This window comes from Harmonia axyridis, chromosome 4 (assembly GCF_914767665.1).
Source record: "Harmonia axyridis chromosome 4, icHarAxyr1.1, whole genome shotgun sequence".
NCBI classification, from domain to species: Eukaryota; Metazoa; Arthropoda; class Insecta; order Coleoptera; family Coccinellidae; genus Harmonia; species Harmonia axyridis.
The window spans coordinates 3,402,558-3,426,929 of record NC_059504.1 but is presented as its reverse complement, the minus strand read 5'-3'; the positions used below and the strand labels follow the sequence as shown (position 1 = coordinate 3,426,929).

The 24,372-nt window shown below is 33.5% G+C and overlaps 2 protein-coding genes across 5 annotated transcripts in view; both read left to right on the top strand.

Moving 5' to 3' along the window:
• Window positions 1-18,973, top strand: part of LOC123679130 (solute carrier family 2, facilitated glucose transporter member 1-like) — a 30,095-nt gene extending 11,122 nt beyond the window's left edge. For 3 of the 4 annotated variants that reach the window (XM_045616528.1, XM_045616530.1, XM_045616531.1), the window contains 7 exons: window positions 7,768-7,866; window positions 13,303-13,438; window positions 14,290-14,639; window positions 15,565-15,831; window positions 16,265-16,477; window positions 17,653-17,856; window positions 17,939-18,973. In XM_045616528.1, coding sequence (XP_045472484.1) covers window positions 7,768-7,866; window positions 13,303-13,438; window positions 14,290-14,639; window positions 15,565-15,831; window positions 16,265-16,477; window positions 17,653-17,856; window positions 17,939-18,082 — 1,413 coding nt within the window. In that variant the 3' untranslated portion in view covers window positions 18,083-18,973. Of the gene's footprint in view, window positions 1-5,475; window positions 5,741-7,767; window positions 7,867-13,302; window positions 13,439-14,289; window positions 14,640-15,564; window positions 15,832-16,264; window positions 16,478-17,652; window positions 17,857-17,938 lie in introns of those variants that run through there. The other variant, XM_045616529.1, reaches the window with a different exon arrangement.
• A 118-nt stretch (window positions 18,974-19,091) lies between these two features.
• Window positions 19,092-23,660, top strand: LOC123679129 (solute carrier family 2, facilitated glucose transporter member 3-like). Its single transcript, XM_045616527.1, has 8 exons — window positions 19,092-19,193; window positions 19,246-19,350; window positions 20,585-20,726; window positions 21,780-22,126; window positions 22,313-22,597; window positions 22,698-22,904; window positions 23,047-23,259; window positions 23,375-23,660. The coding sequence occupies exons 1-8, from the start codon at window positions 19,158-19,160 to the stop codon at window positions 23,501-23,503; spliced, it is 1,464 nt and encodes a 487-aa protein (XP_045472483.1). The 5' UTR covers window positions 19,092-19,157; the 3' UTR covers window positions 23,504-23,660.
• The last annotated feature ends 712 nt before the right edge of the window (window positions 23,661-24,372 follow it).

Genomic DNA, 24,372 nt, shown 5'->3' with positions numbered 1-24,372 from the left:
CAGTCAGAGCCGGCTTTTGAGGTAAAACGACGGAGCAGCAGTTTGGAACGTCACTCGAGGGGTGGCATTTCTTCCAAGTTCAACGGCCGTCTTTCCATAATGCATCTCATATTGTGCAGGGTGCCCCAAATAGATGCTCACTGAAAGCATCGCGAGAAGCACAAGACTAAGAGAAAAAATCTTCAAATATCGAATTTAGGACACCCTGTTTCTGCTTTTCTAATTGTTGGGCTCCAAAAAACTCTTTGCTTCAGGCGCCAAAACTGTAAGCGCCATCCTTGCGTGTATTTAACTTGTAGTACTCTTTTTTGAGCGATTGTTCCAGAAGAAAAGAAACTTCATTATTCATAATAATGGAACCAAATAAATAGGCCGACAAAATTTCTCCATAAAAATAGAAGTGAATTTTTGGCAAGGTTTAATAACAAGTGTTAAAGTATTTTAGAAACATACTTTCAATTTTCATTGGCGATGAAAATATATCCTCATTCTTCGAGTTGTCATACAAGTTTACAAATGTTAATTTAGTACGCAATATCCTTCTATGTTTACAACAGAAAAAATTATCATTCTCCTCGAATGTTGATGATACTGTAACACAATATTATTTCTAACCTAGATACCTATACTAGAAGAGTATTTGTATAAGAGTTTCTTGAAATCGGTTGAATATTCCATGGGAAGCCAATGGTTTGATATTACCCCTAAACCAAAAGAAATCTCAAACTCCCTACCTTAAGTTGAAGAATATGAGGTCTTACCTAACAGAACAACATATCTTATTTTGGTTTATATTTGAGGGGGCTAGTTCCCAACTGAACAATCTCCAATTTTACCACGAATGAGAAAAACGAAAGAAAAACCTCTAGATAGTTAGTTTTGGAAGTAACTCAAATTTGCAGTATCTAAATTAGACTGGATGTGGATCCTTCTGCTATGAAATGAAGATTTATTTGAATTCAGCGCTGAAAAACGAAAATGATGCGACATCTATCTCTCATAACTCACTGGAATGTTCTGTAGATAGGTATTTAGCATAAAGAAAGATTTTTCGTATATATGTTTGTTATCTCTTAAACTTGATATCGGAATCATATGGTGCTATCCTCGTCTGTAGTTTGAAAATTTGATAGCATGGATGTCTATAATAATTATATGATACGGTAATAGGATTATGCATGTAGCATGAAAAATCTGTTGATCATTGCCAGTATGAAGTATATATACTTTATACTAATTAGAGGAGTTATCTACCGTTTAGTTCATGCGTTCACTTTTTATAATATCTACCCACATTGATTTTTGACGAATTATAAAAATAAATAAAACTTAAACAAATCACAATGTGCTTCTCATCAGTTTATTGAAACTCGAGGCAAAAATGAAATTTAGTTTTCGTAGATTTAAAAAGGGAAAACTGAATTTATAACTAAAATCTGAGTTGAAAGAAAAACTATTTCACTTTATATCAATAATAAGATTCGAATTTTTTATTTTCATGAGTTAATAATAAGCTACACACATACATATATTTTTTTGAGCTGATTTGAATAAAACAATGATGAAATTTCAAGGGAACTTGTTCTTTTTCAAAAGTGGCCTTCATCATTCCAATAATTGCTAAAATTCACTGCAGCTTCCTAGTTCGAAGATTAATGATCGATAATTGAATTTAATAGTTGAATCTCACTTGGAAATCCAGATATAATTAAGTATTTTCGTGAAACAGTAATAAAAACATTATAATCATTAGAAAAACAACATTGTTAGATCTTAACTATCATATTATTTATCAACATTATGTATAATTTGAGTCTTACAGATTCAATCATTTTTTCATTTAATATATATGTAATTGAGATTTAAATTCCCAATAATTTCTGATTAATTTTGTCGCATATATAAAACATCGAAAATGGACTCACATTATCAAAATTGTGACCAAAGTCGAATTAGTTCATGTTATAATTTCGACACCGATTATTATCATTTGTCATAAATTGAAAAACAAGAACTGCGAGGAGTAGGTAAATTATACGGCCAGACTTTATCCAGACTAAGATATTTATTACGGTCTAGGTCATAGTCTAAATGTCAACATCACTGATCTTTGGATCTTCTGGTTGCAACAAGTGAATAAAATTTATTTTTATCAAGAAGCGCGGTATTCACACTTCGTGTTGACAGAATACCAGATCAACACAAAATTATTCACTATGACAAATGCATTTCTTCGAGATAAAACGAGGAGTCCTTCCACTTTCTATTAAAAACAGATAAAACTGCTAGAATTTCTCCGAAACTATGTTTTAATCCGAAAATAAGTAAATCTCTACATCGTTTGGAATTCGTTATTGTAACCAGTTCTTCAACAATTCTTGTACTGAGAAAATAGCTTTCAAAATTTAATTAATGAATAATCTTTGGCAAATACTTTCATCAAGGATGAATTGAATGACGATTATTTAATTTTAAAATTAACAAAAACCAAAAAATTCCATATCAATTTTACTGAAATTTCTCATTTATGGATTTGTCATTTTTCAAATATGCATTAAATACAAACAAGGTCGAAGTAAATAAACATACGAACGATATTTTTTATTGCGTTATTCTATTTCCTGATAGGAATTTTGACGGTTAACGGAACATATACGTACAACTCGAATTTCAATTGATAGATCGCCTATAATTAAATGAAAATAATCTCAGGCGTTCAAGGTTGATGGTTTCAATGCTATATTTCATGGTTCGTAAGTTTTTTCGTTTAAAGGAAAACAATCTTATAAGAGAGGATAGAATGTTTAATCGAAAAGGCCCTATCCTATGAAAGATTAAACGATAGCAGCTTCAAAATACTTCTTGATTCTAATCTCTTCTTCTAGAATCTTAGTCCATAATGAAAGCAATTCGTTATATCTATCCATTCGATCAAAAAACTTTCACCATCATTATGGAACTTCATATCAAAAACGCAGCCCATTTTATACTTTGATTAAGTACTTCCCCAGGTATTTCCTCTTATCTCAAGAAGTATTACAAATTCTTGAAATGGCGACTAAAAAAGTTTTTTCCTCATGTTTTTTCGATGATGAATATTTGTGCTAGGACTTTGAAGTGGAAAGTATTGTACATATTCATTAGAATCATGACAACATACGTTTTTGGAACAATCTTTAGACATATGTATTATACAAATTTTGACTCAAAATATAAAGATAATGTAGATTACAGATTTTTATTTGGTGAATTTTTGATATACCTAAGAGGTTGATGATTGATTGAATATTCACTTCTTTCGAATGTAGAATTCCAATCAACGTTTATCTTGTACCTATAATCTAAAACCTGAACTTCATGTATAACATTGAATACTTGAGAGTGGGTGTGAAACAATTATCTATAAAAAAGCGATATGTCGTAAAAAATATTCCTGAAGCAGATAACAGAAACAACGGATATGTCAAGGATCATACATGTCTATATGTATTATTTATAACCTTCCTTACACAAAATATCACTTCATCGAAGCTTTCTGCACATAATTCCTCAATACTATTCAAAAAATTGGTTTATATGGTGATATCATATCATTCTAATTCGTCGTTCAATGAATAAACCTTTCAAATTATTCGTGTAATGAATTTCCAAGAATAAAAATCTATTGAGAACATCCATCACCTATCGTTTCCTTTTATGCAAAGCTTATTTATATCGGATAAAAATCACGAGCATAAATAAAAAGAGGTTTTGACTCGAAGCAAATCTAGAAATTCGAAACATCTATTGGCATGATGAAGCTAAATAGTATAAGTATTTATCAAGGAGTAATCTTACCAAAATATGATGGATATTACTTGATTGATGATTACCTTTCTTGAAATTTGCAGTGTTTTACAATTATAAAGGTATTTTAAGTTGTATATCATTTTATTGTAAAAGGTGTGCCAACATTCGAACAATGATTAACCGAAACAAAAACTGATCGCTTCAGGAAAATGTATTTATGTTAGAAACACATCAAAAAGACAATTAAACACTAACTACTAAATTAAACTTTCCCGTTGTTTATTGGCAATTTTTTCGACAATGTCTTGGAATATAAGTGAAACGAAGGGAATTGCACGTATAGCTCGTGAAAATTTAATTGATTTAGAAGGTATGAAAGTAAATCAATTTTGCTACGTAATTCAACAGCAAACATCCATGAGTTAATGTACAAAAGTTAATTAGAATTACGGTCATTCGGAGGACCTGAAACACGTCGATTTTGGATTTTAATTTTCCGTATTTTAAAATAATTATCTGATATACAGGGTGCATTACTTTCGAGTAATAACGTCACCGTCATTTTTTTTAAATGGAACACCCCCATTTTGTCTCAATTTTCCGAACACTCTAGCTGAGCTTATTCCAAAAATGTATCACATGTTGATTCTAATTGGTACAGGGTGGACAAAAATGCAATAGTTTTGTGTGTGCTCATAAAGTAACGCGTAACATTCTTTATTTGTTGAATCAACAATATTATCACAAATACTTATTGTCTAACGACAATTGGCTTGAACACCCTGTAGTTTGTTACATTTTTAGATTAATAAAAACGAGCTGTTTCCAAACATGTTTGGTACTTGTGGTCTAGCAGACAGAATATGAAAGAAATTATTTCTTATCAATTTAAAAGAAACATAGTCGTTTAGTTTTTTGTGAAATGTCATTATTTGTTTAGTAATTTATTGGTGTTCAATGACACTTTAGTACTACAATATTTTGGTATTCGTGAATGTTTTAATTATTGCTTAGATTTAATTTATTATTTCTGTCCACCCTGTACCAATTGGAATCAACATGTGATACATTTTTGGAATCAGCTCAGCTAGAGTAATCGGAAAATTGAGACAAAATAGGGGTATTCCATTCAAAAAAAATGACGGTGACGTCATTACTCGAAAGTAATTCACCCTGTATATTAGATCATTATTTTAAAATACGGTAAATTAAAATAAAAAATCGACGAGTTTCGGGATTATTTCTTAAAATGGTCTGTTTAGCTAAAAATGAATTTGTTCCATACTTGGGGACACAGTGTATACGAATACCACGCAAAATAAAACGTAGGCAGATGAAATTTTATGTGTAGTGACATATGAGCAGAATGACTGTTGTAATCCAATTTATTTTCAGAAATTGATCAAGATATAGAGTTAATTCGCTCTTTAGTGCCACCACCCATTAAAGATATATGTTATTAATAATAACAACATTAAACTCAAGAGACGTAGATACTACGATAAATTAAAATTTCGTCGGTCCATTGTTCATGCCCCATCTATCAACAATATCAAGATCAACGAGCTCAACGGTCCAACCTCAGTGCGAATAAAACACAATCGGAATCGAATTATCGAAAACAGAATTATTAATGACGTCACGCGCTTGCCTCTTTTTTACGCCAATCGCCAGACAGTAATTCCCTTTCGTAAACAGCGCTTCCTTGATATATATTTATTTAACGATAAGACTCCTTGATTAATATGTAGTTGGGGCCCAACAACTCAAGGTATCATTTTGTAAACCACATCAAAAGTACCGTTTATTGTTTTAGTGTTGAAGTTAATTTTTTTTACAAATTAATTTCGTTATGGGTAAAGGAGGTGAATATGAGGTTAATCCTGAGAAAATCACTTTTGAACCTGAATTTTTGAATGGAAAAATTAAGAAAAACCCTAAAAATTCTTTGGTAAGTTTGTCATACAAAGTAATCTTTAATTTCTTGTGCACATCAGATATTTATTGAAAATTTCAAAATATTCAAGACAAATTCTAATGATGCATAAAAATCAGACGTAAACATTCTGCTTGTGAAAATATGTTTGAACAAACATTGAATTTTCTTTTTCATCCATAAATTTGAGTATTTCTCTCTCGCAATGAAACAGGATTAAATTTGTATTATTTCAAGGAATATAAATATTCCAAATTGTTTTTATTACAGTATTTATCCGATCGAATATAATTCTATTCTGCTCTTGTACTTGATACTATAGTAGTGTAGTTTTTATTATCATGTTGTAATATTCAGTAAATTCATAAAACTATGTTTTTTCTTGAATTTAAGTTATGATAAAATTACCTTCAACAACTATTGACGATTCTGATGCCTTGTATTTTATTTGTTTTAATGAAACAATACCAATTACACAAAATCATTACACAGTAACTTCCTAATCAAAAAATTTTCCAAACAAAAAAACGTATGATTTGAAAATTTCTAGACAAGGCGATACAGTACCTACTAAACGATATAATCTTCCTATTATATTTGCCAAAGTTAATAGGCTATTAAAAATCAACATTTGTACATGGTAATTGCTCATTTATATTTTAATTACAGTTCATTAACATCAATTTCATTAATGTCAATTTTTGCAAAACATATTCAGTTCTTGTGCAATGTTTGCAATTTTTCATAATAATTTTATTTCTGGACTCTGTGAGACCTCTCTGACGATCTTGAAGAAACATTACTTTAACTATTTTCTGTTAACCTTTTGGTAAAGTTTCCCAAAACGTCCACTATGATCAACAAATTAATTCCAATAGACCTGAATAAGAAATAGCGCTATTTTGAATTTTGATAAGTGTTATTATCAAAGGAATCCTTTCTGAATAACTGAAAATTTAATGGTGTTACGCTATATCCAATCTTAAGTTATAACCTCGTTTATGTTATCAACACAAATTGAGAAAATTTATCGATTATATGAAAGATAAGAAAGAAATTTGAAAGGACAGAAAGAAGGTCAGTTACTTCTTTGCTACTACGAATGGCAAAATGATAAAAGGGTCATTTTGAACTCTCGTTAATTTTAACAATAATAAGTATTGTTTTTTTCCAAATTATTGGTATAGTCCTTATATCCCTCACAGAATATGAGGACAATAATTTAATTATTTTCCATCTTTATTTTAGTTCAGATGTCTAATCATATTGAGCAATCGTATAATGACTTATGAGGGAAATGATTGAGACATCTTATAAAAATTACCATCTATTCACTCTTTTGTAGAAAGATTACTTTGATTAAAATTCCCTCCGCGAACCACATACTTCCTTTTACGTTATCAGGAGATCTCAGAAGTGCAGATAACAAGAATTGTTTAATTCAAAACGAAGATTATAGTATCTAAAGCACGTCAGAACAAAAGTTACTCAAACGTCAAAATCGGAGTTTTATGAAGAAAGGCAACGTATTCGAACCTTGAAACCAAGAATGTTATAATTTGGTCTGAATTTATATTGTAGCTTCCACAATTTCACGAAAATTTAAGGTTCAACTAAAATTGGGAAAACATTAAACAATTATGAATATTATTTCTTCTCGGGAAATAATCAAATTTGTGTCAACAGGAAAATGAAGATTAAATCTTCAGTTTTTAAAAACGAATGGGTCCTTGAAGAAATAATTATAATGAATCATCATATAAATAAGCGATGTTATCCATGAAACTCATTAGGAAATTGAAATCGATGGAATCATAATTGTCAAGAAAAAAAAATTAATACAAATATAATACATATTATTTCTCCTGGAATTGGTATAGAAAAATTATGTACAAAGTTATTTTAAGCTTTCTTCTTGAAATAGGTATTTCAAAATAGCTCGTTATGAAATGAAAGAATATAAAGAATAATTCCAAATTTCCCAAATATTACTATAGTGTAGTTATATTATCATAAATTACTTATTATTATCCTTTTTTCAGGGGTTAAATGGAAAGTTGGTGTTTGCCATATCTGCAGCCTCCCTTGGATCTGCATTTCAACATGGTTACAGCACAGGAGTTATGAATAACCCACAAATGGTAAGATGACACCAAAAAAACTGCTTCAGTGAATTCATTACTAACCAACTCACCTTGATATATTTATTCATACGAGATAGAAATTCAGTTCATGATTGAAATGAAAGTTTTTCATTATAGATGCAATTAGTGATTCCTGAACAGACACCTAGATATTTTTGACGATTTCGTGAAGTACTTTTCCTGTTTGATTTCACCAGACATTTTCCAAATATACAGAAGAACGATTCTCATGTAGAGATTCAATAAATAGACAATTTTAAACTCGCCCGAAAATTTTTATATCGAAAAGTTTTTGTCAAGTTTTCCATACCACACTCTTAGAAAATTTTAAATTATTGAAAGCTCCTTCATTGAAACTGTATTCCATCTTTATTGATTGATTCGCACATGTAGATTACGAAAATGCTTACATTTCGGCAATTAGTACATTATTTCAGAAGTTATAATTTGAGTTGAAATTCTCGAAAAAAAATTGATAATTTTCTCGAGGCTGCCACTTCTTCACTATGCAAGTTACGGATCTGAAATCTCATCTTTTTGTATTGAATATCAATTTAAATGAATATTGACTTCTAATTCATAAATTTTTTTGCTTTGAAAGAGAAAAATATTCTTTTCTAATGCAAAAAAAATTTCTGTGTGAAAACAGCAAAGAAAAGTTTAAAACTAAGCGTGGAAGAGGGTCTTCATTCACTGCTATATAATGACGTTGAGTCTCTCTGAAAATATTTCGAACAATTTTGAATCAAAGAGTGATGTCCTGTATCTGCCTCAATTATTGAGAACGGCAAAATTTATTCAAGGAAGGTCCACGCAGGCCTCAAATTTTATTCAAGTAATTATCATAACAATGGAAGATTCCATTGAACCGACTGCAATCGAACGCGGCAGACTCCTCATCAAACAAACAAAAGAATTACCATTCGAATTTCGATTCATATGAAACAGAGTGATATATATGATAGATATGATATATATTATGGCGTTTGAAGCGTAAACACGTATTGTGACTGCTCCGCTTAGTTTCGAATATTATTGAAGTATTTCCAAAGGGGACTTCCATTTGAGTTTCTCAAGTTTCTGACTAAAATGGGTGGTACAAGACGAAACCCTAAGACCGAAGACACACTGAATATCAGTGGTAGAATGGCCGAAATGGAAACCAAATTCCAAAAAGGACTAGACAAACTGCGTAAGGACTACATTGAGCAGACCTCCTCCAAGCCGAAACAAAAAAATCCACCAGATTTTGAAGAAAAGCTGAAACAATTCGAAAACAAAATCAAAGAAGAAATAAAAAATTTGAAGGATGAAATACAATTGATTCATTCCAGAGTGCAGAAGGCTGAACAAAACTTCGAAAAAATTGTTAACGAAAACAACCGTAGGAAAATAATATTGAGGGGCATTCCTGAGAAGGAAAATACGAAGGAATTGACAGGGGAATTGTTAAATATATTCAACAATAAAATGAATCTGAACATTCAAAGAACTGAAGTAGTCACCTGTCATCGTCTCCAAAAAAACGATAACAAACAGAAGGAAAACAAACCGTCACCAGTTGTTGTAGAATTTGTCACCCAGTGGCGGCGAGATGAAGTCTTCTACAATAAAAGACGACTGAAAGGATCCAATTTCTCGATCACCGAAGTGCTGAAGAGGAAAGAAATCCAACTCTTCCAGAAGGCGCGAGAGATTTTTGGGAGGAACTCCTGGACAAATAGGGGTAAAGTCTTTATATACCATGATAACAAAAAAATACATGTTCTTGAGGAAAGTCAATTGCATTTTTTTAATTGACGGCGGAGTGGAAGCCTGAACTGTTTATTTGTTTCTCACATTTTTTTTAAACTGAGTTTTTTGTAATTTTTGTTGTAAAACTGCGTCTGTGTTCGCTTTTTCTTTCTATTTCTGGTTATTTTTTTTTTCTTTTTTTCACACACGGTGAACAATTGAAGTAACTAAACCTCAACCGCAAACGAATCATTTGCATCAACATAATCATAAAAAAGTACCTAAAATAATTCTTTCTATTACATATTAATGAAAAATCACAACTCCAAACTTGGACATATTAATATAAGGTCTTTACTTCCAAGTCTTGAGGATTTTAAACAGTTCATTACCACGAATGATTTTGACTTTGTAGGAGTATCGGAGACTTGGCTCAGTGATCTTACAAACTACGAGGACATCAAAATTAACGGTTATGAGAGTGTATATCAAAGCAAACATGGTAGAGGTGGAGGCGTGGGATTGGTTGTTAAGAATTGCTATAATTTTACGAGAATAGAAAATGAATATACTAAAAACTCCAACTTTGAGCAAGTTTGGATACATATTCGCGTCGATAAGGCAGATTTCATTCTAGGTTGTATATATAAACCTCCACACTACAACCAGTCTGCCTTTTTAAGAGACTTCGATGATATTTTGGCCTCGTTCGCACCTTTATATGACAAAATTTGTTGTGTAGGAGACTTTAATTTAAATTATATGAATTTCTCATCGAAGGATGTCATGGAGTTCAACTGTTTGTTGAATTCCATGGGATTGTCGCAAGTTATCACTTTTCCGACTAGAATAACTTCACAAACTGAAACTTTAATTGATTTAATCATCCTGTCTGACAATATAGAAACTGTCAGATGTGACACTATACCGTCAATGTTTTCAGATCACGAATTTATTTTCTGTGAGTTTCAGTCGCCCGCTGTGAGAAAGGAAGTAGTATACAGGGAATGTAGAAGTTATAATGATATCAACATACATCAGTTCGACCAAGATTTGCGCTCCATTCCATGGCGCAACATTTACGATATTGATAATGCCGATGGTAAGGTTGACTTCATAAATGAGAATATAAACATACTGCTTGACTTACATGCACCGAAAAAAAAGATTAGACTATCAAAACCGAAAAAACAACCTTGGCTTGAAAATGTTAACTATTTAATGAAACTACGCGATAAAGCTTTGAGTAAATATAAAAAGCACCGAACTGAAGAAAATCGAGCCTATTATAAATCGATGAGAAACTTAACTTCATCAACAATTGAACGGGAAAGAAAAGCTTTTCTACGAGAAAAATTATCAGTCAATAATAACTTCTGGCGAGATCTAAGGTACTTTTGCGGTAATTCTAAAGGGGGCCACACACGGTTACCAGGCAGTTTGGGAAACCCTAATGGTGTAAACCAGGCATTTGTTTCGTCAATTCCAGATAGTCTGGTTGATCTGAGCGATACCATAAGATTCTATTCCCAAAATAGAAAAGAATCGCTGAACTCCTTGCTCAGTCTCAGAACAGTCTCGGAAATTGATGTGCTCAAAATCATTTCACAAATAAAATCCAAGGCGTGTGGTGTTGACGGCATCAATATCTATGTGCTGAATTTGTGCACTCCCTTCATCCTCCCATATATCACTCACCTCATAAATTATTGCATTACTAACTCGGTATACCCAACAGAATGGAAAAAAGCCTTAGTAATCCCCAAACCAAAAATAGCTTCTCCTAAAGACTACAGTGACCTGAGGCCTATAAGCATCTCACCTTGTCTGTCGAAAATACTGGAGAAAATAATTTATGAACAACTAATAAAACACATCACAAACAACAGTATTCTTCCTGAAACGCAATCCGGCTTTCGTAAATTTCACAATTGCTCTACTACACTTGCTGATATTACGGACGATATTCTTCGTGCTACTGATAGCAACAAACTCAGTCTACTTGTTTTCCTGGACTATAGCAGAGCCTTCGACACCCTCAATCGTCCACTATTACTAGCAATACTCCACTATATAGGCCTAGACGAAAACGCGGTTTCATTTTTCGACAGTTACTTTGATGGTAGAACTCAGAGAGTTATGATAGACGGGGAATTATCTGAAGAACTGTCAGTGACGAGAGGAGTTGCTCAGGGATCCATACTGGGAGCAATTCTATATGTAGTGTATACTTCTAGGCAGGCTGACTCTTTCAGCAGGTGCAAGGTCCATTTCTATGCCGATGATACACAAGTACTAATATCCTTCGACAAAGATGAAGCAAATGAGGCTTGTATTTTGTTGAACTCTGAGCTCGGAAAACTTGTTGAATATTCCTCACTGCACCACCTCCATCTCAATCACGAGAAGTGTGGTGCCTTACTTTTTGGTCCCAAAAACTACGTGGAACAAGTAAGCACGATTATAGACATAAAAATTAGAGATAAGAGTATAAAAGTTGAAAACAGCAAACGTAACTTGGGACTCATATTGGACAGTAAACTCAGATTTGATGATCACATCTCGAGCTGCATACGTCGAGCCTATTTTAAGATGAGAATGCTGTACCGTTATCGTCATGATATACCACAGAAACAAAAAAAGTTACTATGTGACTCTCTTATTTTGTCTACATTTAACTTTGGGGACGTGGTGTATGGAGATTGCTTAACCGAAATTACTAAAAGTAGAATTCAAAAAGTTCAAAACTCTTGTTTACGATTCATATATGGAATCAGAAAATATGAAAGGATCTCATACAGGCTGAGGGAGATAGGGTGGTTGAATATGAATTTCCGGAGAAAGCTACATTCGGCATGTTTCTACCATAATATCGTGATGAATAAACTACCTTGCTACCTTCATCGAAAAATAATCTATAGGACCGATGTTCACAATATTAATGTGAGAAATAAAGGTCTTATCACTCCACCCATTCATAAAACAAGTATTTTTGAGAGAAGCTTTACTTACAATATAGCCAAGATCTACAACTCTCTTCCTTTTAGCCTCAAGCTCCTAAATATAAAAAATTTCAAGGTGAGCGCTTTCCGATACTACCTCAATGAACAGAATAAATAATGATTCTTTTTTTGCTGTTTCCTAAGTCTCGTGTGTTTTTTTTCCTTTTTAAAATAGTGAACACAGAACGCCTTTAAGTAAATATGTAATTATGATTTTTCTTTTTTTTTTTGGTTGAGTTTGAGCAGGATATGCATGCGTGCATGACTGGACTCCGCCTTTTTTCACAATCAAGCTACAACCTGACTACTATATATCTTTGTACTTCTATTTGTGGAAATAAAGTTCATTATTATTATTATTATTATTATTATTATATCGTTAGATTTAGCATAAGAATTCCCAGATTACCCCACGATGCAATACCTAACGTACCTTAATGAATAGTTAGTTCAACTTAAAAAGTTACTTGTAAATTCAAAAGATCAGCATAAATTCAATACAAAATAATGTGATTCAAAACCATCTAGCCATCAGAACACTTCTTGTAGATAAACTAACCAACAACAATTACTTCAAAATAACTCACACCTCATAGATTCCTATAAACATAGTTCTGTATCACGAATTTTCTCTTTTGAATTTCAGACAATTATAAGTGATTCACAGATTCAGATTTTGTATTAAAATTTTTTCCAGGTTCTCCAAAAATGGATGAAAGAAGTACTTAGTCAGAGAAATGGTGAAGAACCTGATAGCACTACTATCACCTTGCTCTGGTCCGTCATCATATCAATATACTGCGTAGGTGGTATGATAGGAGGTCTAATAACAGGTGCGTAATATTCTGTTGAATATAAAACATTCAAAACGTAAGGGTGATTTTAACGTGGAAAATTCAGTCTCCAAAAACCATTTCTACGAAATCAAATTTTTTCAAAAGTTGATTGTTAACTCTATCTCACGAAATTTTTGTATTTTATTTCCTGCTTGTAACTATACTAATTTCCATGGGAAACTACCAAACAAACCATTGCATCGTTAGCCTTCTGATCGTCGTACCAAATCGTACCAACCTTCACAAAAAAAAAGTATTTTTTAAATAGGGTCAAAATGATTTCAAGGCAAGAAATCGCGATACCTTGGACATGCTCGGTATTCAAAATTAGCTTATCAAGAGTTGAATTGATTCATCAGCATTAAGTGCTCTTGCTTCATCTTGTTGCAAATAACAATCAGTCTTTTCCAGTTCACTGATGAACGATGAATAGAATTGAAACGCATGAAAACGCTGCTTTTTCAATGTACCATTCACGAATGTCCAACCAATAGTTCACTTAAGATTTTACGTACACCAATCCACCAAATATTTGTTCCTAAGAACAAAATTCATTTCATTTGGAAAGTCATCACTTCCGTAATTTAAAACTCAAAAAAAAAATATGACACAAAAAATTTTCGACAATGAACAACATAGAAAAATAATAATAACATAAGGTTTTCCAATTATAGGTTTCATTTTGAATAGCCTGCTATCTGATCAGCTATTGCCACTGTAGCTATCATTTTTCGACATTTGACAAACGCCATTCACCCTCTGATATTGAATGAAATAATTTTTTACTAACATTCAACTACCTCGATATCAAGCAAATCCACAATACTAAAATCCTTTTTTCCAAACAGGTTTAATAGCGGAAAAACTAGGTCGGAAAATAGGTTTGCTCTTCAGCAATATCTTCATCATACTTGCCGCCATCTGCACAGCAACTGCCAAACCAACAAGTTCAATAGAATTAATCATCATATCAAGGTTCTTGACTGGTCTAAATGCTGGTCTGAACGCAGGAATCACACCCATGTACTTAGCTGAAATATCGCCCACCAATTTGAGAGGAGCCGTTGGTTCAGTATACCAATTGGTCATCACTATATCCATCCTTGTCTCTCAAATTTTGGGTATCCGTAGTGTTTTCGGTAACGAAGATTCCTGGCCTATACTACTGACGCTCATTCTGATTCCTTGCATATTCCAGGTGAGTTGAATGAATCAATATTTTATTGTGTTTTTTCCTGAAATGTACCTACTCGAAAAGCAATCGAAGGTTGTAATATAAGATGTAAAAATCCATCATTTTTGCATGAAAAACAAGGCTTTAATCACCATAGTTAGTGATCACAAAGCTTCCTTCACTTTCGGTAGCAGAAATCATTGAAAACTGATACCAGATTCACTAGATACCTAACCAATGACGTTATCGAAAGGAAATATTACTGCTTCCTCAAGAAAAAATGTTTGGGAATGTGAAACTTTTCAAGGAAAGACCTTAGGGCTTTTGTTTACAAGAAAAAAAATCAGATAAAGAAGAATCTCCTAAAAACTTTCCCACTCATTTATGAACACCCTGTATACCACCTTTAAGATTCTGATTAAACGATATCTAATTACCCTAAATGTTTTGCAACTCCTGTTGAGGCAACTACAAAAGCAAATTGGTAAGCTCATTGATGCATTCTGGTTTTCATTGAGTGACCTCTAAATGAAGGATGAACGCTTTAATATCACGGTCAATACCTCTTTCATTTAATTCGTCTAAGTCATCGCTACTTTAAATTTGGAACACCATCACCTTGACTTATCGTTCAGAACAGTGAATCTGCGAAATTCGTTTAGAATTTAATACTTACAAAAGTGATTTAGGATGAGTGTAAAATTAGTGCGGAATTTTACAACTGCTCAGGAGATATTAGTATAAAAAAAACGAAAATAATGAAGGAAGAGGTAGCTAGACTCATGTACAATGAAATCTAGTATTTGTTTTGTCAGAGATGATCAGTTACCCTGACAAGCAAACTCCTTCTCAATGTTATCAGCTGCCGTTATCCAATCCTTCATTTATTATTATGATATTTCCTCTCCTCTATCATCAAGAAGAATCTTCACGTTTTCATTATTTACAGCTTGCCACCTTCCCATTCTGCCCAGAATCGCCAAAACATCTTCTGATATCCAAAGGTCAAGAAGTTGAAGCTCAACGTGCCCTCATCTGGTTGAGGTGTACCCATGAAGTTCACGAAGAGATGGAACAAATGAAGAGTGAAGCAGAAGCCATGAAACTCGTGCCAAAGGTCACCGTTATCGATTTGATTGTCAATGGAGCCTTGAGACAACCTCTCATCATCTCCCTGATGGTCATGCTTGCCCAGCAACTCAGTGGAATCAATGCTGTAAGTTTATGAGAAATTTGGAGTACTGGTTGAAGTAAACCATACTCTTGTTCAGGGAATTTTGATTGGAAAGAGTATAAAGACTGAAAGTTTCTGCACACAAAGTTCCTAGTAGGGTAAAGTAGGGAAGGAATCACAACCAACCATTCAAAAAATATCATTCAGATGATCTGAATTGTTTAGTGGCAACTGCTACTTGACCCTGTTGGGGACATTGCGTATATAACCTTCTAGCTTTTATACTATGAAGTAAGTCTGGAGTCCACGAGCACCTAGACTATGTTCTTGAATTTAGTTCCATATTTGCAAACCAAAGGCCACAGTTTTTTAGTGGTGAGATAGTGTTATAACTTCAAATTCAGCATTAAATAAAAAGAATATCCTCAGAAAAAATATTGATCTATTCAGGTGTTGAGTTAATTTATGCTTCTAGGTTATCAATTTCTCCACTGATATCTTCACAACAGCTGGTCTTAGTGAAACCAACTCAACAGGAGCCACGATGGGTATTGGTTTGGTCAACGTGCTCATGACTCTGGTTTCGGTGGTCCTGATAGAGCGAGCTGGTAGAAAAACTCTTCTGACCGCTGGATTTATCGGGATGATATTCTCAACAATACTTTTGACAGTCGCATTAACGTTTTCCGTAAGTACCAAACAAAATTGTATAAAATGTTTGTCTTCTCGAAATTCTTTTCGTCGGTAGACTTTTGGACGATATTCTTTTCAAGAAATGAATAGGGTACCCAATTAAAGTATTTGTCATCATTTATGAACTTATTTTCCTTTTCATCGTTTTCTTACATATAAACATTCTTTTGAGAGACCTTGTATACGTGTCGTGCAAAAAATATTATATCATATAGCTTTTCTTGGACAAGTCCTTCATCTGGTATACCGATGGATAAAAATCATAAAATGGCACAGGTATTGGGGTATATGGATCCCTTGGAAGTGAGCAATCGATTCAGCAAATCGAGACACTAGCTGTCTACACTTGCGCCCAAGAGTGCCTCACAAGAAACCTCACTACTGATAGCCAGGCTACTCGTAGGTTCCTGGAACCATATAGCCATGGATCTCTAGTGATATGGGAGTACCGTAATACCATAAAGCAACTGGCCAGAGGAAATAAAGTAACTCTACTATGGATACCGGGGCATTGTCGTATTGAAGGAGATGAATATATCGATGAACTTGCAAAAATGTTGGTCCTGAGCTCTTCTGTGGGCTTGGAAAATACCAATACAAGACAGCTGTCCAACAATCAGAGGTGGACAATAGGAAAACCCTCTGGAGGAACATTCCGGGTCTTGTTAGGCAAAGGAACTTATGTTCTTTCATACTATACCTATACTAGAAAGCTCCTGAAGCTACCACCAGCTGAGCTTCGAGTAATGGTGAGACTGCTGACAGGACTCTGTCGGTGCAAATACCTTTTGTACCGCATGGGTAAGTCACCAGATGAGATCTGCAGGCTCTGTGGCTGACTGACCTAAGAACCACTTACTTGTAAAAGTCAATCCTGGATCACCACGAAGTAATAGCCAAGGCTTCTTAAGATGTGGTCGGTTTCGTTAACAGCAACCACGTCCTGTGTTTGTATGAATAGGTAGGGTTAAGAACTAAAGATCAATTTGGTCGCAGTTCCCGGCAGGCTTACAGAGCCGTAACGACCTCGATTCAGTAAAATAATAATAATAAATAATAATAAAAGCCTTTCTATTTCTATATCAATTATTTTTGTGTGCCTTGGCACACTCTTTATACATAAATTCAAGGTTGATGATTGGTGGTTTCATTATTGATTTTGATTTTCAGAAAGAATCAGCTGTTGCCAGTATCTTCTGCATTGTTTTCGTCGTCCTATACATAATCACTTTCGCAACTGGTCCTGGGTCGATCCCATGGTTTTTGGTATCAGAATTGTTCAGTCAATCTGCCAGGCCAACAGCTGCATCACTGGCTGTATTCACGAATTGGTTCGCCAATTTCTTAGTCGGACTTACTTTCCTTCCTATAAAAGTAAGTAGAACCGAGTGCACAAAAATAGTTATTTTAAATCTTTAGAAATTTAAATTATTAATTTTTTATTTCTTTTTCACAGGAAGCCATAGATTCCAATGTTTTCATCATATTTATTGTACTACAAATACTGTTCCTGATTTTCATATGGAAGAAAGTACCTGAAACCAAGAATAAATCTATCGAAGAGATCTCCGCTCTTTTCAGACAAAAATCTTACGAGTAATCTTTGCAAAAATGTAATATATCAATGAGTATTTCATTATTGCTGTCTACATTATTGATGTATCAAATGACTGACAAAATATTGATATAGAGAAATGTGAAACTGTGACAAAACTATATAAGATATTTATTTTCAATATTGTGAAAATTAGTGGCATGAACCAAGTTCATGAGAAGTATTAGAGATTCTATATAAAAAAAAAACATTTTATGATTGTAAAAAAATATTAATGTCGTCAATGAAGTACATTACCTCGATAGGTTGAATCATCAATTAAAAGTTGAATATTTTATTCATGGATAAGCACGAAAATTTTTATGTTTTAGTTTTAAATTTGTTTTTAAATGCGTAGATCTCAATTGAATACACTGTTTTTGAATGTCAAGATTCTTAAATTTTCTGGAATACCTATATTGTGAATATCAGTTTTATGAAAGAACCAATATCTGGCCAATGTCTTTTCGTTCTGAAATAGGATATTAGTTCTTTGAATTTTTTATTTGTAGAAAACAAAGGTCCAAGGTGTCTGAATGTTGCGCCTTAATTCGAATTTCCTATAATGAAAGAATATTTTTGAAAGAATATTTTTCCATAATCATATCCTAGTATTATTTGTGATTCATGTAAATATGTGTAATTTTGAGTATAGAGCTTATTATGAGAATTACCCTACGCTGTAATTATGAAATATGTTATTTAATATTTAAAATTGCATATTATTATTTTAAGATTGAAACTCAAGCAATGATTTCATCAGGTCAACTAATAATATTGAAGCAATCATATAATTTATAGAAAAAGTTGTAAATTTATATCAGTTCTTTATTTTGAACAGAATACTTTGTGATTTATTGTAAGATCCTAAATTCAATAAAAATGTTGAGTTTGAAATATTCTGTTTCTTCCACCATCTAGTTTTGTACCCACAAGAAAAGACCACAAATTTTTGGATTGAAGTAATTCAATCAAGATGATTATTCAATTATTCATAGAATTTTTGCTCAAGTCTCAATGTCAACAAACTGACAGTTTTCATTGTAAATTGAACAGTGATTTCAAGAAATCGAGAACAGATATGCACATTCAATCTGTTGATAAAACATCATTCATCGTGAGTACCTCAGAACTATGAAAATTATCGAAATTTATTTTAATACCCCAAGGAAAAACTACCATCAAGAAATCTTGTATTGACTACAGCTGTCGTTACTTTGGGATCTGCTTATCAACACGGTTATTACACAGCTTGCTTGAATGCACCTCACGATGTAAGTTTCTAGTTGTATAATATAATGGGTGGTAACATAAAGTTTTTCTGGAATGGAGCTTTGTGGGAACCTAAGAAATTCAATCTTGTGCGGTACTTCAGGTACAGCTCTGTTCAATTTTTGTACGTACCTAAGCTAGCTGAACTAGCAGAGATAAATCCTATGAGTTACATAAAGTATCCCTTTCCAACATTGATTTGAGGAAATGGAGGTACACGTAGATGTAAAGGGTGTTTTTTTTAGAGTTATAGAACTTTAAATTGCAATAAAACAACGATGGGTTATTCGATTGACATGAATTTTATTTATCCGCAAGATAATCTTGTGTCATTACATTTTAAATATGATTTCTGGCATATGACCGCCACGGCTGGCTCGGATGTAGTCCAATCTGGACGTCCAATTTTCGATGACTTTTTCCAACATTTGTGGCCGTATATCGGCAATAACACGGCGAATGTTGTCTTCCAAATGGTCGAGGGTTTGTGGCTTATCCGCATAGACCAATGACTTTACATAGCCCCACAGAAATTTTTTGTTAAATCACAAGATCTTGGAGGCCAATTCACAGGTCCAAAACGTGAAATTAGGCGGTCACCAAACGTATCTTTCAATAAATCAATTGTGGCACGAGCTGTGTGATATGTTGTTCCGCCTTGTTGGAACCACAGCTCCTGGATATCATTGTTGTTCAATTCAGGAATGAAAAAGTTAGTAATCATGGCTCTATACCGATCACCATTGACTGTAACGTTCTGGCCATCATCGTTTTTGATGAAGTACGGACCAATGATTCCACCAGCCCATAAAGCGCACCAAACAGTCAGTTTTTCTGGATGTAACAGTGTTTCGACATACACTTGAGGATTAGCTTCACTCCAAATGCGGCAGTTTTGTTTGTTGACGTAGCCATTCAACCAGAAGTGCGCTTCATCGCTTAGCAAAATTCGCTTATGAAAATCGGGATACGTATTCCACACAGAACCATTATTTTCGAAATAAAATTGCACTATTTGCAAGCGTTGTTAAGGCGTGAGTCTATTCATGATGAATTGCCAAACCAAACTGAGAATAAATCACTTGACAGCTGTTAAATCGGTCGCCATCTTGAACAGTAATGCCAACTTAAAGTTATATACCTCGAAAAACAAACACCCTTTATTTAAAATTATTGATATTTGATGATCAACTATGTTCAATAAGACATATCTTAAAGTCTCACTTTCAATTCAAGGAATTCAGAGCCTGGATTGCAAGGTACTTGAGAAAACATGGAATGCACTATTTAGCGGATTGGGCAATATTCATTTTTTTTATATGGGCTATAGCAACGTCACTATATTTCATTGGTGGTGCTTTCGGATCTCTTCTTGCAGGTAAGACATAGTTTGGATGATTTCTGATTCTTTATAGGTATCCATAGAGTAATGAACATATATAGAGGAAGTATACGCAATTTTAACGTGTACCCAACATGCTTAGACGACATTGTGAATATGAAAACTTAAATCGAGCAATCGAGCAATGGACGTGAATAGTACAGAAAACTTAAATATTTGGAATTCGATATTTTACCTAATTTTGTCTAATTTATTGTAGGAAGTAAGTCTGTACCTACCTTCTGAAATCCAAGCTTAGCGTTATTATTCCGAATTATGTTGTTTCACGTGGTTTGAAAGTTTTTTGATGTTTTCATTTCCGCGCGTTTCATGTCAAATTTGATAGTTCATGTTGGGGCCAAATTCGCTTACTGAAAATAACGTATGCCCCATTCCTCTATTACCTAGAGTGATAAACATAGATAGAGGGAGTATAGGCAATTTTTACATGTCCCCAACATGGTGAGATTACATTGTCGGAATGTGGTACATTTTCAAATCCACAATTTTACTATATCGTTATGAATGTATGTTATATTGAATAAAATATATTTATTTGATGATTCTCGATTAAATATGCAAATTTGAATATTTGGAATCCGATATTTTTTCCTAATTGTCGAATTTATAATAAGCAGTATATTTATCATTTTCTGTATCTACCTTCTGAAATCCAAGGTTTGGCAACTATTGCTCTCCTAGTGTAATCGATTGTTTCAAGTCGTTTGGCGCGCTTGAAGTTTGTTTTCTGAATTCCTGATATATTTAGGTATTTATTTCAATATATTTTGAGTTGATATGATACGTTGATTCACTATGGGACATAAAAAGTGCGTTCTTTGTGGAGAAACTCGCGAATTGAGTGAAATATCGTATCACTGATATGTTTTCATTTCCGCGCGCTTCATGTCAAATTTGATAGTTCATATTGGGGACAAAATTTGCTCACTGAAAATGACATATTCTCCTTCTATCTATGTTTATTACTCTAAGATTTAGGATTATTACTCTGAGTTGTAGGTATCTAATGTAAACCTTTAAATGTTGCAGGATACATAATCGACAGATACGATCACACTGCCGTTGTGATGATAAGTCTCATATTAATGATAGCTCCAGCACTGATCATGATTGCAGCATATTTTTCGGGAATAACGCTGCTTTTTATGCTTGCTAGAATTGTTCTAGGACTCATATCAGGAATGTTCTCTTGTGCTGTGCCCATATATCTGGCAGAAATCGCGCCAAAACATATCAGAGGTATGATTTGTTGTTGGTACAATGTAGTGTACGCCATTGGTGTTGGATCTGCCATTTTTTTCGGAAATCCCAACTTACTTGGCGATGATCCTTGGATAATCCTGATGTCTATACCGCTACTACCGATGGCAGTGCAGGTAAATTTTTCTGGTGGTCAAAGTTTTTCCTGTATGTGTTTTTTTCGATTTTCCTGAAGCTGTTTGAATTTGACCTCAATAGTGATTGTTTCCAAGAACTCATCTTCGACAATATTGCTTCAACTCCTTGAAGATATTAATCCATTTCTCTGGTTTTGAAACACATTCTGGTCTCGAAATTTACAGATAGCATTGATGAGATTCTGCCCAGTATCTCCAAGATTTTTACTTATCAAGAAAGGCAAATATGAAGATGCCTTGAAAGTTCTGAAATGGTTGAGACGCACCGAGACCTTGGATGCTCTTGAAAAAGAACTCGAGGAAATATCGACTGAACTGGAAGACTATTTTCTGTATAGAGCAGTCAGACATGTCCACTGGGGACAGCTGTTCACTCTGCACTACATGCAAAAGCCAATGCTCATTTCGATTATGATGATGTGCGCTCAGCAGATATGTGGCATCAATGTCGTAGGTAGAAATTATATGAATACTCAATATTCCTCCATCTCTAGAAATTAATACAAGCAAACAAGTATTTAAATTTCATTGATTATAATTTTTTTTTCAGTTTCTCCTATATTCATCTGCAATTTTTGATGATACAGGACTGCCGACTGATTATGGTGACATAGCAACACTTATCATGGGTGCTCTCTTCATCTGCCTATGCGTGCTGTCGTTTTTATTAATTGAAATAGCTGGGAGAAGAATGCTCCTAATTTACGGTTATGTTGGAACATTTGTATTTTCTTTTGCGCATTACGTGTCATCCTTGGTGAGTTAATGGATGTATAAAAGCAACAGAAACCTTTAAATTGTGTCACCATTATGAATTATAATATTCACTACAACACAACACCACAAAATTGAAATTAACCTATTCAGCTTGCAACCTTCTATTCATTCATTGATTTCAGTATAATGTAACGCAAGAAATTTGTGTTGGTGCCGCCACTGCGTTATTCATATGGTTTTTCGTAGTGCATTATGTACTAGGACCTCATTCGATACCTTGGTCAATCGTTCCAGAATTGTTCAATCAAGCCTCAAGACCAAAAGCCATGGCGATTGCTGTATTCAGTAACTGGACGATGAACAGCTTGGTTGCTATTCTGTTTTGGCCTGCGGCTGTAAGTTCTAAATCATAATATTGCTTTATGTTATTTTCTGAATCATGTCTCAGTGGCGGATCCAGGGGGTGTATTTTGAAGAATATCGAATAACTAATTTCATATTTTGTTGCAGGAAATCTTGGATGCACATGTCTACCTATTTTTTCTTATTCCTCAAATAGTATTCTTCTTCTTGATATTGAAATATGTTCCCGAAACAACAAATAAAACAATAACAGAAATAACGGAAATCTACAAGTGATAGCCTTTAGGATGAAAGGAGTATTTTTCTTTTACCTAGTGGGACTGAGAATAGCTACGCTAGTTAAGCTTTTGTTGAGTTACATCTCAAATTGTTATGAGTTTAACATGAATTTAGTTTAGAATATTAGTGAATAATAATCTTCTTTTAAAACCAACATTAGTTTGAAGTATTGACTCTGCAAAATGTATTGTTCTTGTGAATAATTCTGATGATGAATTTTTGGGAATTCAACACTTTACTTGATGAACCCGGGCCTAACCTGTAAAAATATTTCTTCCTAAAAATTCACCTGCAAGTGTGATGTATTTAAGCGACACTCCTTCCTTTATTGTAAAAAAATTCATCTTTGCTTCCGAAATAGGCTGCAACATTTGGAGTACAAGTTTTGGACGCTTGTATCTAGTAGAAGATTCGTCGTAGTCGAGGGATTTTCTGACTAATAGGTTGAGTTATTTTTTCTGTGTGGCTTCTTTGATGATAAATATTTTATAATAAGAGAAAAAATATTTTTACAGATTCAATAATTGTATTGTGTGATAATCAAGCACTTTCAACAAACTCTTGTTATTGGGCATTATCACTGTAGTAGACTTATAGGAAAAGCATGAAATGATTTGAACTGTACTAGGTATTAATAAATTACTCTTTCTTAACCTGGACTCTTAACATCATAAACATACAAGATTAATGACTTTCCACAAACTTTTGTTACTGGGAATTATCACTGCAGTAGACTTATAGGAAAAGCACTGTAACTAGGTATTAATAAATTACTCTTTCTTAACCAGCACTCTTAACATCATAAACATACAAGATTAATAACTTTCCATAAACTTTTGTTATTGGGCATTATCACTGCAGTAGAC